General features: G+C 40.2%; 1 protein-coding gene across 1 annotated transcript in view; it reads left to right on the top strand.

Moving 5' to 3' along the window:
- The window catches only part of FNDC3B (fibronectin type III domain containing 3B), a 159,261-nt gene extending 141,696 nt beyond the window's left edge, over positions 1-17,565 (top strand). The window contains exons 23-25 of the mRNA XM_009989966.2: positions 7,081-7,247; positions 10,524-10,651; positions 17,254-17,565. Coding sequence (XP_009988268.2) covers positions 7,081-7,247; positions 10,524-10,651; positions 17,254-17,565 — 607 coding nt within the window. The remainder of the gene's footprint in view (positions 1-7,080; positions 7,248-10,523; positions 10,652-17,253) is intronic.
- Positions 17,566-19,316: the final 1,751 nt, after the last annotated feature.

The raw sequence follows: 19,316 nt of genomic DNA, 5'->3' as shown, positions 1-19,316 counted from the left end.
CAGCGGTCTTTGGAGAAAGACAGTGCCAAGTACAGTCTCTGTGTGTGAGGAAGCGGTCATAGGCATGAGCCTCGACACGTATGTTTGCTCTGCATTAATGTGAAGAGGGGTGGAATAGAAACAGAGAGAGATAAATTGCTAAACGTGCTGCCTCTGTCTGACTGGTGTAATCATTAACTGGTTACTGCACGTTTCAGGCAGTCTAATTAAAAAACTGTTTACGCTCATGATTTGATCAAGACAATTTACACCCATTTTAGCAGCAATTACTGATATGTATCAGGCCTACTGGTTTGTGAAATTCTATTAAAATATAAAATTAGATACATTAACATATCCTTGCAAAAACCTGCAGGAAAAATTATTTTCCTATTGGGTAAAACAATGATGAAAGGAAATTAAGAATTAGCACCAAGACATATGGCATGCTACCATTTACTCTGCTAGCCTGGCTAAACAGAAAATTAACATTCAGAAAAGTCTTTCAAGTAGTCTATCTTCATATTGTTGCATCAGGTAGATGAGTATTACTATTAACAGTAATGATATTTATATTAAGAGCATTCTAATCAGATACTTGGGGCTCTGCAGTAAGTGCTGTGCAGATGAAAGAGAAGAGGAACTACTGTTCCAAGTGTAAAAACCTTAACTTGTTAATGCATTTCAGCTTTGTTCCTAGAAATGGGAATAATTTTTGGTAGATCCGAGTTATCTGTGTGTGCGTCATCTTTTGAGACAGTGAGGTGTGAGAAAATCACGTTAAATGTTTAAGATTAGATGTTTCAGATATTAAGAATCTAGTGAGACGCAGAATTAGGTGCTTTTCCATAAGTATGTTCAAAGAATTTCTGGTTTGGTGGGAAATTTAGTAGTTAACTACATAGAAACACAGTGAACCGATTTGCTCTTATATTTTGATCAGTGTACATCTGCGGGTACTTCAGACTTCGCAAGTGTAACTGAATAGTCCAGACAGTAGATCATAAATAAGAGCAACATCCAGACCAAAGATTGTCACTGTAATGAAAGCTATTTTTCTGCTATTTTTCTTGTCAGGTCAGTGAATAGTTCTGAACATGATGTGCTGTCTTCTTTTGGGAACCCCTGCCCAGGTGTTTCCCTTCCCTCAGCACCTACCTGACGATGCCAAAGAGTGGCTTGGAAAGGTGCCCCAAAGCTAACGTTCACCTGGCAGCGCTGAAAAGATTGGGTCAGCCTGGTACTGATTACAGGAGCACTGATGGATGTGGGAATAGGGGATGCTACAGATATCCAGCTTTCCTCTTTGAGCTGAAGGTTTTAAAATACAGCAGCAATGAAAAAATTGTGCCTTAACTTTACTCCTTTATCTCTGCCAGTTTAACAGAATAAAAGCCCACTCTGTACTTAAGATGTGGTTCAGAGAGAGATCTCAAGGTGCTTATAACTGGAGAACGATAAGCTGGTGCATTTTGAGAGTATTAGTTCATCGTACTTTCTGCTTAGCTCCTGGCTTCAGGGCTCCTCTACAGCCTTGCTGGAAAAAAACAAATGGTACCTCTGTTTTGACCCTCACCAAAAGGTGTTCTCATCGTTCCCCTCTTAGTGAGTTAATTCCATTCTACTTCTGACAGTTAGGTTTAGCTGAGATTAATGATGCTTTTTCTTGCATCAGCAGGAGCAAGCTTCAACATAAAGCCAAGAGGTGTTAAACCTTCCGATCTGTTCTGGCTGGGCATGAGGGTGATGTGGATGGAGGCACGTTCCAACATGCAGAGCACGATGAAGGGAGCACTGGCCTTGCTGGCATCCTTGGAGATGGGGGTGTACTGGAGCACTGTGGTCTCTAGGGATCAGAGGAGCTGGGCAGCTTTTTTTTTTTCTGCTCAAGTGCTTCAAAAAAATGGATGTTCTCCATCTCAGGATGAATTAAATGTTTTTGTTTGGACGCTTTGCTTTCCAGGATGCCACCTCGTAGTGTAGGAAGCTGCTGGTGGGGAAAGAAAATCACATAAATCAGTGAGTGTTTGATAACATTCTTTGGAGAAAATAGAGGAACAGTCTAAAAAAATAAGTGAGGGCTATAATTGTGCAGATAACAGGGATGTTGCAATAATAATATTAAGAGCTGTTGATTTATGAAATTCATGTGCTTTAGTTTCTAATTATGCAGTTGCCCATGTATGCTGAAATGAAGCCTCAGGTGGCCAGGTCAGACCAGTGCTGCATTAATGATTTCTCTCCAGCCAAAACTGTGGCAGATCACCAGATATTTCTGGGAGGCAGTAACAAAATCATTCTCATGGCTGTTTTAGCCTTCATACTTGGCTGAAGATCGCTGTCTTATTTAGTGCTGTATAGTAGGTTTTCTTTCAAATTAAATTCTTGTAAAGACAAACAGGTTACTAAAACATCAACAAAACCCAGGAGTTTGAAAGGGAACCTGCTGTTAAAAATGTGCTGAGAACTAATGAGTGGACGTAGAGTGCGTACATTCGTATTCCTCTGCTCGACTGGAAGTGACTGAAGTGGAGGAAACAAAATAGCTGCAACATGTAAAACATTTCCAAGAAGATCTTCACTGAGAATAAAAAGGTACTGATGAAAAACCACCAGCAGTGGTATCTCCCGAACAATTGTTCGAGGACATTGTGTTCTCTCTCCTCCACTGTGTGTAGGTAAATGAATAATCCGTGACTGACATGAGAATGTCTGGGAATGGGAGAATTGGGATCGTTTGAGTGAGATGAGGGGGAATTAGCCTCTGGGGAGTGTCTCCATCCCTGGAGAAAGTTGCTTTCTTTTCAGTTTGTGCTCATACTTTACTCGAGAGGAAAGGCAACACTGCAGCTTGTTACATTTGAATAGCGCAGATTGACTTACGGATGGTGCAAACTTTAGAAAAAAAATAATGCAACTGTATTGAGAAAGCCATTAACCCGAAGAGGTAGTCTTTTTTCAAAGGCAGGGTACTGGTTTAAGGCTTACAGCCCACTGTCTTTTAAATTCAACTGGGCAAACCTCTTAGAATTGAAAATTTCTGGGTGTTTAGTAGCACACTTTAGGGCTTCACATGAAGGCAAGTAGAGTAGAGGCTGGAGAATGAACATATCTTGGCTGAGACACAGTTCAGCATGTTTTGTGTTTTGGTTTTGTCTGTTTTGGAAGGGGAGAGTGATGAAGAAATAAGAAACCAAGTTAAACACACATATTTCTATGTGTGGCTGTATAGGAACAGGAGCACTTCTAGCTTGTTCAAACCACTTGTGTCCCTGTACTATCCCCACAGTTTTACCAATACAACTGTCCTAACATAACTTTGGACCAGCTAGGGAACTAATCCAGTATAAGACTGCCAATTTATGGAGATCTTCAGCCTCTATCAGTTCTCAAATCCAGTTCCCCTCTCAGCCCAATAAATATTGGTACGGAAGGAGCAGCATGGGGATGGGAACAGCCCGCTCAGGGAGGTTGGGGCAGCCATAGCTGCCACGCTTCCTAAGGGACCTTCACCACAGACATCAGCATAGTACTATTTGGGCATGATTTTGCTAAAGTTTAAACCAACTTTTTCAATATTGCAGCTAAAAGCATATCCATTTTGATTAAAGGGAAGAGAAGTGACTGTTTGACAAGCTGCAGGGTTTCAGTCGTGTTCAGCCATGTGCCTGAACCTGACTTCCAGCCTAGCTGTGTGGAGATGAGGGGTGGAGGAGGCTTTCTTGGGCCAGGCGCTTGACTCCTCTACAAGCTTCCCAGTTCCCATGGCTTGATGTGCAAGTCATGTTGCTATCCTATGGAGACTGACACTTCTCACGTTCAACTTCTGGATTATGTAAAGCTCTGTTAGATAAGTGAAGTGGGATGTAGAAGAAAATGTGTTCTCCCCCAATGTATTTCAGTTACCAACCTGAAAAGCCAGAATGATTTTTTTGGTGGCTGTGCTTTGTTAGTGACCGTGCTTACGGCATCCCAAAGCATCTGAGAAGGAAAACTCATTGAACTGAGTAGAGGCTGGAAGGTGAGAGGGAGATGGAGAACTTCGGAGCTTTTCTATACGGAGATTAAGTCAACTTTTAAATGAGTAAGAGATTAAGTCCTTGCTGACAAGCTCAAAGCTGGCTGGTTCTTAAGAAAAATGTGTACAACAAGGCTGGACAAAGCACAATGGACAATGTCATGCTTGCCAAGAAGGCAGAAGTATATAGACCTCACGTTTAAATGTGCTTTTTAAATTAGATATAGATTTAAATCTAAGTCTTTAGATTTAAAAAATAAACTTGCAGTAATATGAACAAATTGTCTTACCGTAGACAATTTTTAATGTATACAGACATCACAGTAGCAATGTGCAACCACACTGATTGATTCAACTTTAAGTTCATCGCGGTCTTTCTGCAGAAAGCCTGTGAGACTGAAAAGAGATTGTAGGATATATTGCTCCAAGTTTATAGCCATCTACATCAAATACATTATTTTTAAAAGTAACTTAAACAACTCTGGAGAAGTACGAAGTACCTACTGCAGACATGAGGAAAATACTACTTTATTATCAAAAAATCACTAGTATTTTGAAGTTAAAAGGTTTCATCTTCATTATGTTTCTTACATCATGATCTGCATATTGAAAGACAATTACAAAGCATTATTCTCATAGTGAAGCCTGAAAGCAATTGAATTTGATTGACTTAGTAATCAGCCTTTCTTCTTCCAAAATTGGAAGCCCTCTTTCTTCAAAGATGGTTGGATCTCAGAAGATTAAGTGTGCTTCCATTACAGTCTTGTGTTTTGAACATGGATGCAAGCTTCTTCATAATGGTTTTTACTTTCATTACAGATGTTTTTTGAGATAGAGAAGTGAAAAGGGCTGGAGATGGAAACCAGATGGGAGTATTAGTCCAGTTCCCAAATGGCGGGAGAAGCACAAGCGTTTTGCCAGATGACTTTTTCAGTGTTATGAAACCTTAGTCATATTCAAAACGTGTAGGTGTAACTTGAGGACTAATTCATTGGTATTCACCATATAAATATGCCTATCAAGTGTACCTTAATCCCAAACTGAGGTGTGGGTGTGATCACCTGTTAGCTGGTAAGGCATATTTATCCTCCCTTGCTTACTTAGCTCAACGGATGATTACAAAGAGATCATTAGTCTAAATTACTGCACTGCATCTTTTTTTCTATCTGTTGTTCTTGGAATAGTGTCAGAGACAAGTTTCTGCACTACTTTGAGTACTGCAGCGGTTTCTGAGCCAGCTGCCTGATTGAGCTACAAGAAGTCGAGAGAAAGACGGTAGTCTTGTCTCTTCAGTCTTATTGCTGTCCTAAATATGTGCGTGTGCTTTGTTCACCACACAGCAAATCCCAAGAAGTTTTATTCCATGAGAACAGGTCTGTGGCAGTCTTTTGAAACGTGCCATAGCTGCTTATATAAGCCTCAAAACTGTGGCATAGCAGGCAGTCCTGAAAACTCTGTAAGCATAAGGTTGAAAAAAAAAATTTCTTCTTTGGAAATTGAGTCTGAAGTCTTCTCTTAAAAACTTGTGGGTGTAGATCTTTGATTTCCAATCAAGGCAAGGGGCTCACTGAAACTCAGTGGGGGTAGTAAGTCACATTAGTCCTCAGAGTACATTTCCAGCAATTTAAATTAACTGAACGTTTCTTTTTATTAAAGGTGGTTCTTGATCTCTCTGTTTGTACTTCCGTGGATTTCAATCATAATGTAATATGAATTGATTTCTGTCCCTGAGAGCTAATGACAGACCCAGTTTCTTTGAAATGCTCAAATTGGTTATACTGTGTATCTCATGCAAAGCCAAAGGACTTATTACCCAGGATAAAGCAAGCACCTCGACAGGGAGGTCAAAACGAGATCTCTTTGTTGGCTTCCTGGTGATTTCAAATCCGCTGAAATGGCTGAGATGTTTGAATAAGCATACTAAATTATCAGAAAAACTGTGTGATCCTACGCGGTGAATTTTATTTTCCCCAGATTCAGGACTGTTTCAAGAAAGACCTCGTTCCCCAGCGGAAGCTAAGCAGGTTGATGCAAGGTGCTGGGTGCTTCCCCTTTACTTACCCTCATCCCTATTCTGCTCAGCACCCGGGGGGTCATGATCTCAGTTAGAAATTGCTGGCTTGCATTTGACTAGTATGGAAAAACATTTATCTGAGCAGAGCAATTGAAAATTGAAATTCTCTCTAGCAACCTGTACTTTTTTTCTCTTTTTTTTTTTTTTTGATTGAGCGACACTGATTTTGTTCTGCATTACAGTGTTGGACAAGTTTGCGCGTGCTGATGTTTGGTCTTGTCAATGGAAGTATTTTGGAAATGACTTCATAGAATCATAGAATCATAGAATGGTGTAGACACTTCCTTAGTGTCATGTCCTTTTCTTCTTCTCAGCGAGCAGAGCTGTCAGGACAGGCATCCCACAGAGCTCCTAAGCTGGCATCTTTTTCCATTTTCCATATCCCCCTCGCTATAATCATGCTATCATGCTTCCCCTTTGCCTTTTCACTCATAGACCACCATGTATTCTCTCTGAAGCTGTTTGTCTCTGCCGTTGGGCTGTTTTCAGTCTGTAATACATTACACATACATTATGCAATCCGTATGTTCTGATTTAAATAGAGTTACTCTGGCTTATGATGGCATGGATGAGTGTAAGGTGTGGTCTTTGGGTCTTACTGTGCAAGTAAAGTCCAATTTAAGCAATAAAAGATTCAAGGTGTTAATCTTGTTTTAAACAGACTTTTAACCCAGCGACACACGCGGTGTATTGTAGCAGAACACAGGTTGAATCCATTTTGATCACTAGGTAACTGGAAATGCATTGACAGATGTATTTTCTGATAATTTACGTAATTATTTTGCAAGGTAAGTATTAGTTGCAAAAGGGACAATGAAATTCTGCTTTCCCTAACCTACTAATTATTGTTAGTGTGTTAATAACGTGTCATTTTATACTTGCCTTTAACAGCTGCAAAGCACATCGTGCCAATTTTCACCATATGGATACCTTGCACTGATATGTGTAATAGCCAGAAATGTCATGCTGCTCCAGATTAACTACACGTTCTCATTTTTATTGTTTCCAGGTTTATTCCAATTTATAGAGGACCAAGTCATACGTACAAGATACAAAGGCTGACAGAATCTACTAGTTACTTGTTCAGAATACAGGCGGTCAATGATGCTGGGGAGGGACCTTTCTCAGAAATATGTACCTTCTGCACAACTAAGTCAGTCCCGCCTGCAATCAAAGGTATGTAATAGTTTTTCTTTTACATAGGCATAAATAATATGTAATTATTTAAGACTTAACAGAAGTACACAATAACATGTGAAAAAACAGTTTGTGCTGCTTATGTATTTCTGTGAATTGTGAAGTTACATTATGGTGGGAAGCTAAATTATTACCAAAAAAAAAAAAAATCATATAAACGTTCTACCAGCCACTGCTGTTGTACATGAACTGTTAAAATGCTGCTGCTAACGATAACGTTTACCAGGGAATTGCTCTGTATTGCCACAGCCCTTCTATAAGGGATGTAACACCTTTAGTATGTATTTGTACATACCAGCTTAAGCATTAGTAAAGTCACATGTTTTTTTTTAAGTTGTGTAGGTGATGTTCAGCGTAGCACTTGCAGAGTTTATATTTCCTTTAATTTATAAAATTAATAATTATATTTTGCATGTGTAAAGCTTTAGATTCTTTATCTCACTTAGCATGTGTTCCCCTAGAAGAGCAAAAGGCCTAATTAAATTTTTCTAATGAAACGTCTTTTACTGTGTGTAAATTTTGGCCCAAGTAATTCTGCTCCTTCCTTCCAAGGAGAACTATTACTAAGGCAGTGGATTCGCTGTATCGACTGTCAGGTAAACCGAGGTGAAATCAGATGCACCTTTTTCTCCTGTGTTCTTAAAACTCCTTTGTCAAGCAGTACTGTTTACTGCGAGAAACAGCAACTGTTTGATTGTCAGGGGGCTTTCATTTAAAACCTGGCTTTGGTGATTTTCATACCATTCATGAACAAAGAGAGGGAGAAACACTGCCAGGGTGTAACTTCCCTGGTCGCTAGGTTAGCTGCACTGAATCACTCCCAGGAAGGACAACGCTCTGGAGTGCAGAGGGAACGTGGGAAGATTGGCTTCACTGTGCTAAAATCAGCGTATGTGAGAATCCCACCTTTGTTTCTACCTGGATATCCCCTGGGTTTTGGCATTGGCTTCAGTGCTGTTTGTGGAAGAAGGTGTCTCTGTGTGTTTGGTGTAAACTCGGAGGGTAAATATACTTACCCAACGGGGGATTATCCTGATTGGCTCCATTCTGCAATTGTAAGATGTGCTGCCCAGCGAAGCGAAGGGAGCTCGTGCCAGGTGAACCAGGCTGGCATAGATGCAGGTGGCAGGGAGGGTGTGCTTCATGGCTTCAGCATCCGCAGGTGATCAAGCGCCTGGGCTCAGGTGCATGTCGCTCACGGACACTCAGCCTGTGCTGCCATTGCTCCTCTTAGCTGCTCGAAGTAGATAAAACTATAATAGGGATGCCGGCGTGCACTGTAGTCACACTTTCATTTTATTGGATAGAAATCCATTTCATTAAATTTGGGTCTCACGTGGGTTTTCATTTTGAACTCCTTGCCTGTTTAGTTCCTGTTAAATATGACTCACACCCTGGACTGACTGTCGAGCAGTTAAGATATGGTGCCAATACCGGGTCGTGTGTGGGCTGGGACCACAGGTGCATGACAAAACACTGACTATAACAGAGAAAAGGGCACAACCAACACTGCTTTAGTGAACACTGCCATGGGGAGGTAATGCTGTAGGGAAAAGAGATCTGTTGAGGCAAAACAATGGTGTTCATTCTCTTCCATGTTCAGAGCAATACAAAGGTGATACATGAAAAACTGTACTAAGTTTATCAGAAGCATGTGTTTATTCTCCTATAAAGTATCCTAATAACTCACTTAGTGATGGCAACCCTGAAATAGCATTATTGTTAATTACAGTGTTTTGTTATGTGTCAGACTAAAGTCTACGCATATCGGGGTGAGGGATGGAAGGAGGAGGGAAAATAATTGAGAACATCGTTGTGAGTTGAGATGAAGGTGTCTATTATCAGTCTCTCACCACTGGCAGATGTGCAGAGAGAAGCAAATGGATATTGATTACATTTGGGTCCGCGTTATGATTCATGCGTTCCTCTTGGGTGGTAATAAATTAGTCTAAAATTCATATAATGTATGCAGCAGCAGCGTTTGTTTCTTTGATAGACTCTCCTGTTGTCTGTTTTCATAGGATTGGGAATCTGTATTGCCTTTAACAAGCTCATGTCCTTGCACGTGCACATGCTAACCACTCGGTAAAGCGTTTAGCACTTTGTTTCTGCCAGTTTCAGTTTTGTGGTTCTCCCAGTTTCAGTTCCGTGGTCATATGCCTGCTTGCTCTGCCTGACCAGGAGGCTGGTGGACCCTGGATGCTGTCACAGTTTTGATGCCTTCCAGTGGCAGACACTTAGTTGTACATATTAACGTGCTGCTGCTGTTAATACTCTGCTCGGCTCCCTCGCAAGCTTCCATCAGGCACCGTGCAGTGTCCTTCGGCTTTCAGCTGGTGAGAGGTCCTTTCCCAAGGATGGCAGCACTGTAACAGCTGACAAACTGAATTTCTTAGAGTCTAGTGAAGGCACTAGTCTAAGCTTGGCTAGAAATAGCAGGTCCGATCACCTGAGTGTCAGGCTCAGAATTAGATACAAGTCCAAGTCTTCAGCATTATGCTTGTACTTTTGCTTCCCAGGCTGGGCTCAGTTTCTAGTACAGAAGATTATTTGGCTTCCATTCTCACATTCCTTCTCCTGTTTTTCCTGAATGAAATGTTTGATATTATTCCTCTCTTTCAATGACATGTAGCATGGGAGGAATGCACAGGCGTCTCCACTGGCACAGGTGTTTGCTCAGAACTTCACAAAATTGCTGCTTTTATTAATGCCGGTGTAATTTGTGCGTTGGCTTCTGCTTTGAAAAGATCAGTGCACAGCATTGCAATTGAATTTTAAAAGTTCAAAGAGTTTTTTCACATCCACTCTCCTTTTCTAGCAGCTCACACAGCTGACAGATGAGATGCTCTAACAGCTCACTGTCCTGCTGCAGGAGTCATCTGGGTCCTACAGTAAACTACTTAAGAGCTGTTTAATCAGCTCTAAATTTCACCCAATTTTCTACAAGCGATGGCTGTTATTGTTTAATACCACAAGAATCCTGAACTGCTTAATCAGGCAAGACTGTCCTGAAATAAATGTGACTTTTGAGTGACTTTAAAAATCCAGCTCCAGTTTTACTTCTTTCATCCAGTGGTGATAGCAATTTGATTTTTGGCCACATAAATGCAGTCCAGATTTCGTGCTGCGAACCCCTGTGATGTCCTGAAGTTCTCTTTGGAAAATGTTCTCATGTGTATTACAAGTGCCTGTAAAATGAACAATATTTCAATGTAGTCTTTATATTAAATGTTAAGGCATTTCATTTTATTGTAGCCCCTCGAGTGACGCAGTTGGGAGGAAACGCCTGTGAAGTTACCTGGGAAATGGTCCCACCCATGAAGGGAGATCCTGTTGGTTACGTTCTGCAGGTACTGGTTGGAAGAGAATCTGAATACAAGCAGGTAGGAAAATGGTCTCTCTTTGATATTGCTGAATTGATGATATAATGGAAACGGTTTTGAACATCCGCTGTGATGCTTCTTTCTGCTGTGCTGAATTACACCTGATGGTGATCTGTCGTGAACTTTGGTAAAGGTTGAGTCAAAATTAAGGGCTATAATAGGTTGGTTTGTCCCCAGAGGGGGTATACAGAACATCATTATCTTACTGGAGTGATTTGCGCTCTGTCCATAGTTAATCACTATTTCTAAGTGAACTAACCTTTGAAAAGTTACGATTCTGTCCACCCGTGCCTCCTTCTGAGCTGGTTGGTGCGAACTGTTGGCAGAAGGTAAGTAGGTGGATTATCTTCCCCATTCAGTGAGCCAATTCCAAGACCCTTCATCAAGGATTTCAGTCAAGTATGCCACTTCTAATAGGTTTGTTCAGCCACCCCATTCCTGTCTGAGGTTTCGATGCGTGCATGTGTAACTGCTGTGTATCAGCTGCCGCACAGAAACTGTGTCCTTTCTTGTGCCGTGGAAACAGAGGGAATGAAGTACGGCTGATCCTTCTTTCCTTGCCTGTCTTGGTTAGAGTTCACAAGTGGACATTTCCCCAGAGCACCTGGAATGGAACAGCTCATTCACAGATAGATCTTTTATTTCATCTGTCACACCTCTGACCGTGTGATTTACGGTGCACTTCATCTGTGCCCTGTCTTCTCCCTGTCCTTTCTTTCGCTGTCGTACGGATTCCAAATAAGTCCAGATTAGGGAATGTGATATGTTAAACCTTAAATTAAATGCTTTAAAATGTGAATGAGGTACTTGGCAACTGTCTTTGCTCTTCTTCAGTCTATTTTTGAGAGTTACTGCAAATTAATGAATTATCACAAATAGCATAAATGCAAGACAATTCATTTGGATACTAAAGATTCAGAAACCAAACTATTGTTTTTATCAGGAAGCGTTTTTGGTGGTGGTGTAGATAATGAAACCTCTGTGTACTGTGGTGGCCTCATAATGTCAGTGGTAAGCGGATAAATGGACCCATTTTGCTGCCTGATTTACAATGCAGCCTTGATGTATAACCTCCATGTACAGCTTCAGTAAGCATAGCTTCAGTCCTTAAAACGTCCTGGATGTCCTTCAGGAGAATTGTACGTGGCTTCGTGTTCCTTTAAGTTAGGCAATGGCTTAATCTTCGCAGCCAAGAAATTGTGGTATGAAAAAGCACAGCAATAAAGGAAATAAAAAAGTACCTTCTGGATCTTATGTTGAAGGTCTTAATGTCTCGTGAAGCGTGACCCTGCTGAGGGGTGTTTTGCTTGAGTTTTCACAAGTGACTCACTAGAAGAAGCTCCCGGCTGGGCTGCTCAAAGCTGACACTGTGACTTCTGTGGTTGGGCTGTCTGATAAGCAGCTGTGGAAAACAGAGAGATTTCCACCGTTTCATGGTCCCATCAAAATTACTTCTCTTCATCACATCTCAGCGCTGGGCACATCGCTGACTTACTGCCCGTTAGCTGAGCTGCAGCGGCTGCACGCGCGTGCTCTGAGCTCCGGTTATGTGAGCAGGAGATCAAATAGATAAACGACTTCCAGGGATTTTTCTGGCTGATGTATTTCACTTTTCCTTCGCTGTGGCGTGTGTGTGATCACTTGTTATCTTTAGCTGAAAAGTAACGTTAGTGATATGTTAATTACGTTTCAAGTGGAAGCCCTAAATTTACTTTTAAATCTGTTTTGTTCCCTGCAAGTGATACATATATTTTGCATATGTGTCTCAGGGGGCATATTATGTTAGAAAAGTTTTGCAAATTGTTTTGAAGGGTTGCACAAATGAAAAATACCATAATTTTTCAGGCTGTTAAATACACCCACAAGAAAGAACAATATCTTAAGTGACTGGAGTTTCTGTAGCAGTCGCCAGTGCATTTTACAAGAACCAACGATAGTGTAGTTAGGTAAGAAGGAGAAAAACTCCTTTTCCTGTTTCTCAAGCCATGTATTTCTTTTTCTGTATTTGTACGCTTTATCTATTCAGATACTTTTGAAAGCAATGGCATTATGACATTACAATTCTTTTTCGGAAATCTGATTTTCCTTGTTTACGAATCAGAATGCAAATCACGTCAGATTCCAGGAAACAGTGGCCCAGGTCTGGTTTTCTGTTTCTTGCAGTTTCATCTAGCAAAGCTTACTCGGTTAGAACTTACCTCTCAAGTGTGTTAAAATCATCTCTGGCTGTGCGTAGTGTTAACCTAGAGCTCGGGGAGAGGGCTGGGTTGTGCGGCACGGGCTGAAGCTTGAGATAACAGTCCTGAGTCTTGGCAGCTGAAGTTTTGGTTTCCCAATTGAGCAGCTCTGGGGATCGAATGGCCAAGTAGCCAGCTCTTCGTAAGAGCTCTCCGTGGGAAACGAGAGCTGAGTTTTAAAGCTTCTTTATCCTTAAATCGTTTGCCAGTGAGGCAAGATGTTCTGCCTTTGAAACTTCTGAAAATTTGAAGGCGATGGCGTTCCATCAGCTTCTGCCGTATCTCTTCTGGGAAAAAAACTGTCCCCAAACGCTTTCCAAAAGAAGAAAAGGTATGGGTAGGATACACTGGGTGTGGAAAAATCCCGCAGCAGTGCAGTGGGAAGCCTGCTAAGGTCTGCACTGGGAGGTGGATGCCTGGAAGAACCCAGCTGGTCTTACTAAGCTCTAATTTTTATTATCGTTTTTCCTTTGTTTCAGACCGTAGACACACAATATCTGAAACACATTCAGTGCACTGTTAATTTGTGTGAATCAGCAAAAAATTTGTTTTCCTTCTCTATTTTAAATAGCAAGTCGAAGGCACTTGTACTACTTGCATGCCAAAATACAACATAACTGTACAGTACACATTGGCATTTATTATTAGTTCTACTTGCACTGAGTATTTTCTCTGCCTTCTGATGCCAATTTTGTGTCATGAGTCAGAGCAAATAATTTCCAACCCACTTCATGGAAGGTGACCTGAGAGACTCTTTTTTTGTTCAGTAGACAAGGCTGTCCACACAACTCTTAAGGGTTTAAGAGCATCTCAGCAGCGGAGTGAGGGAAGCTGATTTTGAGTCCGGATAAAATAATAAGCCCAGCTCATTTCTTAAAGAGAAATGTGGTAGATGACTTTGAAGAAATTAAGCCTTTCAAGCGGGCATGCTTGCTAAATAAATTGAAACCTGCCTCTGATTCTTGATCATCTTATCACCATGCCAAATAGGCTTTTATTAATTATTAAATACACTGGTCATTGCAGTGGGGTGCAACATCAGGTGAGGTTATCTTACACTTTCCAGTTTGTTGCTTATAGGGCAATTGTGGCTGTCGTTTTTACTGTTTGGAAAAAGTGGAGGGGTTTTGGAAGTCTTTAATGACATCGGTGAAATTGAGAAATACTTGCCTACAGGAATTCTCTGAGCTGTCTGACTTCATCAGTAGGATCAAATGCCACAGGAGGCTTCAGCAGCAGTTTGACTTGTGATGATATTTTTGCTGAGAGAGGCAGGCAAAAAGCTCCTCGTGTTTTTGTTATATTCTCAGGTACCTAAACAGACAAGCTCTTTTCAAAAACTGAAAGTGATAAATTGGTTAGCCGCTTTACTTTGACTTGTTCACCACCAAGGCATAAAGTGCTACGTATAAAAAAGTGTGCTGCTTTGTACAGTCATATTTGGTTTAATATTTGTTTAGCAAATTTAAGGACCTTATACCAAATTGTCAAATTATTTTTTTTTCCTCTCTGTTGTGTATGTGACATCCATTCACAAATTGTAGCTGTGTTCACAACCAAGCATGTACCTTTGTGCTGAGGGCTTCCTGCGTTGGCTTAGCCTGGTCCTGCAGACAAAATTGAGCTGGAGCCAGTAGTGTCCCCAAGGTGCTCGCTGCAGCCAGTTGTGCAGGATACAGAGGCTATTGTCAGAAGTGAATGATAATTAAGCACCATAATTTTTTTGCCTGTTCCTGAGAAAGGACATAGATCCACTGTGCTAAATACTCATCAGACCACTGAAAGCAGGACAATTTCCACCACCTTCCTAGCTCTAGTGCAGGAAATGTTTTGTCTTTATCATTAGTGAATATTAATTCATGTATTCAAGGTACTTACGACTGTTTTTCAGACTTTAACGATGCACTCTTCTCTCACTTGACTGTCTGGCCTTTTTCGGAGAAGTGCTGTTGACTAGCTGGCTTGAGTGAACTTGGTCATCTGTATTTGTTAGACTGTAGTGAAGACACAAGTCTCTGATTTAGTCAAACTTAGCCTCTAGTTACACTGATATTCACCACCCTGGCAGAACAAAACAGTAGAAAAACGATTAACTGAACAGATTTTTTTAGTGCAAAGACAGGTTATATATATCCCATCCTCACTATCTGTTAAATGTAATTTCTGAAGATTAGTTTGGAAAATTTTTATTAAATGTCATTATTAGAATTTTACTGGATTTTTATTTTGGTTTAGAAGCATTCATATTGGCTGCAAAGGTTCATTTATGGCAAAGGCATGTAGAGCTCTTCTGATTATACATTTTGAAATGAAATTAATAATTGCAACAGCACCAGAAAAGATACCTTGCTTACAGTTGTTTTGTAAGGATACATGCTTTGAGTTACTGTGTCTCAGAGTCTAAAGACATGGGAGTTAGATAAGTCCTGCAAGTGGAAGAATGCTGACTGGTCCTGTGGCAGAACGCATCCTTTTTTTAATTACTTACTCAACCTACCTTTACGTGCCAAATGCATGCAACTTTTCTTTGCGTGATCATTTATATTTGAGAGTAAACTGAAGTGTTAACCACCTACAAGATGTAGCATTGATGATGGAGTAGGTGGAGGCCAATTGCCTACAACAGGTGGTGTTAGAAATGGAATTGCTGTTGGAAAACAGAGTGACAGAGACGTTCTCGGTACGAGGTACGCTTTGCACACAGATGTTTCGACCTCCACGTTATTTCTCTGGACCGATACAGCACTTGCAGTGTTGTTTTCTATGCGATTACTGTATTACTGTAACTTAATGACTTGCTGCTTGTTGGCATTGGGAAGACAAGCAAAGATGACAAGAAGGGCAACAGTGCATAGCTGTGGTTAATCGCAGAGATTTATGATCTGAATTGGTTGTATTCCTGTCACTTGAGCTAGAGGGAACTTCCTGTGAATGCTGAGCATACTTGAGGAAGGTAAAATAATTTTGTTTAAACACTGCTGCTTGATTTATGCCTTGGGGCCAAGAAACATGAGCCAGTTAGAGGAGTTCTACTTAGTCTGGAAACTCCAGAGTCACCATCATTCAAACTATATTTGGAAAAACTGTGAAAGTTTAAAAGGAGGGGAGAGAACGAATGAAAGAAAAACCTCAATCTTTTGTCTCAGACCTTCTCGAGAAATCAGCAACTGGCTTTTCAGACTCATCCCTCAGCTAAAGGGCAAGCATGGGCAGGAAAGTGGTGTTTAGCTGAGCATATCTCTGCTTTTTCCTCCTGTATTCCGTACTCCAGAGTAGCGCACAGGAAGTCCTCTATGGGCTCACGTTTGATTTTCCTCTTGTTAGCCTTTTCTAAGTTGAAGTCTTACCTCCAGGAGGGCAGCGATGCTCTCAGCCTGCCTCTCCTGCAGCGAGGAGAAGGAAACTGGCTAAATGAGGAAGAAGTATCTGGAGTTCAGGATTTTTTTTTTTTTTTTTCCCAGCAGACACAGGCACTTTGTGACATGTTTTTTGTTTCATAAAATACCAGTTTCAACAACACTCTGTTATATAAATTGTTGAGTGGTTATTTGTTTTCAGAGTTCATAAATGTTTCCAGTGGTCTTTTGCTGTTTGAGTTGCAAAACTGTCTCTTATATATTCAGTTCTCTCTCTTTTTCTCGTATTGTGACTCATTCTCTCTGAGTCATGCGGTACCTATGTTTGATTAACATAAATACATGATGGGTTCAAATTGCTAAAGAACCAAATACGGTGCAACCAAGAGGAGCTTTTTTATAACTTAATAATATTTTATTGTTTCTATAATTCTGAAGGTGCAACTTCTGGCAAAATTGCTGACTCTCTCGAGATGGGAGGAAATTACATCAAAATCATATTTGTAACCAATTTTATGATTATACAGTGATGTCTTCCAATAACCTTAGCTTGCAGATTTTCTTGCTTTTGGGGCCAAACACGGTGCTTATGTCGTAGACATGTTTTAGGCATATAGTCACATTTTAAAAGTGCAGAAATATGTTTGTAGTGTTTATCGCACCCACCAAAGAGGAGTACGTCTTATGGTTGATGTATCATCTGAAGTCTTGTCTGCCCTTGTGTGCACTGACTGTGTTAAGCACTCTGTGTTGAGACCTCACATGGTTGGACATCTCTCACGTAGTCCTCCACAGGCCTCTATTTTTCCAAAACCTGCATTGACCTAGTGAGTTCTTCCCTTGAAGCAATGTTTCCTTACAAGACTCAGACTCAACCTAACTTTCTGGCCCAAATCCTCGTAAAATCTAGCGTTACTACGTTTTTAAGTCGTTTGATGCCATGAAAAGAGGAGGAGAGGAGGTTGTCTTGCTCTCCGTGTTTGACTGTGCTTGCTGTTTTGTTTTGAAGGTGTACAAGGGAGACGAGACCTCGTTCCACATCTCAGGCCTTCAAGTCAACACGGACTATCGCTTTCGCGTCTGCGTCTGCCGCCGGTGCTTGGATACCTCACAGGAACTTAGTGGCCCTTTCAGCCCATCCGTTGCCTTTATGCTTCAACGAAATGAGATCATGCTTGCAGGAGAAACGGGAAGCATAGACGATCCTAAGCTAAAGAGCATGATTCCTACTGACGAACAGTTTGCAGCCCTCATTGTTCTTGGCTTTGCGAGTTTGTCGATTATATTCGCCTGTATATTACAGTACTTCTTTATGAAGTAGAGAATTCAATGGAAGTTTGAAATACAAATTTAACTAATGCTACGCATTATAATCCACACATTTATTCAGATATTCCTTTTTTTGAAATCCTTTTGTTCTACCATACATTTTATATACTTCTCTTGTTTTTACAGTTCTAGCTTGAAGAATGATAAATCAGTGTTTTGATGCACCTTTTTGAAATTCAAAACTAGGAAGTGGTCAAACTGGAGAAACAAGCAAACCAGATACCAAAAGCAAGATGATTTTTTTTTTCCTTCACAGTTTCAAAATTGTCACCGATTTGCCTTTTCAATGTTGTTTTGGGTTTTTTTCACTGAAGTTCTTACAGTCTCTTATTTTATCTTATTATTTAGGACATTTTAATCATGAGTCACTTTTTTGTCTCTTCTTTTTCCTTCTAAACATTAGTCACAAGTGTGTATAGTGGTAAGACTAGAATACAGTGTTAGTCAACAGTACCAGGTTTTCCTTGAACAGTATTAGCAATGTTGCCTATGAATTAGTCACTACATTTGCCCAAGTTTTTTCAAGATAAAACATAAGTTGTTATTTTAACTCTTTAGTGCATTTGAATCGGAACAATATCCTGCAGTCAAAAATCCTTTTTAATTATCTGTTATTTTTACAGTTACAACACTATAAACTGCCTGTATAAGAAATCAAATAACCAAACTGCATATAAATTATGAAGCATTATAGATATTTTTTTTACCATTTTGATTCCTAGCAGTAATTTTAAGTAAGAGGGCATTGTGCAATAGTTAGCTATTCCCATGTTCAGCTATTTTAAAGCTGCTTTGTCTGTTTGTCACTGTATATAACTATTCCTAATCTAATACTAGATATTATTCTATTATGTTCAGCCTGATTTATATGATTAGAGCTGGTGACAGCTTACTGCCTCTACTGAATTAGCTGAGATTTACACTCGATGTAAGCAAACTTTACTGTCAGTTGATTTTTTTTTTTTTTTTAATTATTTTTTGGAGGGATATCCGTTTTATGGAACTTTTTTGGAGATATCAGAAACAAGATCTGTTTGTTTTAAATACCTTAAATGAGTGTCTGTGCTATTCTTACCACAGGGTTAATTGAAATAACTTGGTACATGGCAAAATTCGGATGAGAGTCCTGCTCTGGTGGGAATGTCCTCCCCCCACCTCCTCCTGCCTGCCCCTTCCAAGATACACATTTTAATCCATCAAGATACTAGAATTTTAACTCTTCAGTCATTGGATTATTTATATTAAGTCAACATTGTGCAAGTACCTCAGGGACATAAATGAGCTGGAGGTGCAAGTAGATTCCAAAAGGGTGCAACAGACACAGTGTATTTCCCTGCCTCTTGTTTTTGTATATTTTTGCTACTTGGTTTTGCTTTTGTCATAGCTATTTTGTGCTCTGTCTCCATCGTCTAAGACTCTGTGTCCTGTACTAGCGTAATATTCCCTTAACCAAAGTAATGGGGAAAAAACAACATTATTTTTGATTTAGGTTTATTTATACTATATACTGCATACAGTACTTTAAATACCAATTCCAGTGCAATCTTTTATTTATTGTAAAAAAAAAAAAATAAAAAATAAAAAGTGTACTTATGTACTAATCCCCCTCCCCTCCCTCCCTGTAGCATGTTATATTTTGTCTGTTTTATACTGTTGTACTTAGGTCAACTTTTTACCTGGCAGCATTCCTAGTATTATTAATCTTCTTACATTTTCTTGTGTTTTTGAAGATGGGAGCATCTA

The sequence above is a fragment of the Tauraco erythrolophus genome, chromosome 11 (genome assembly GCF_009769465.1).
Source record: "Tauraco erythrolophus isolate bTauEry1 chromosome 11, bTauEry1.pri, whole genome shotgun sequence".
Taxonomy (NCBI): Eukaryota; Metazoa; Chordata; class Aves; order Musophagiformes; family Musophagidae; genus Tauraco; species Tauraco erythrolophus.
This window is presented reverse-complemented; position numbering and strand designations above follow the sequence as displayed.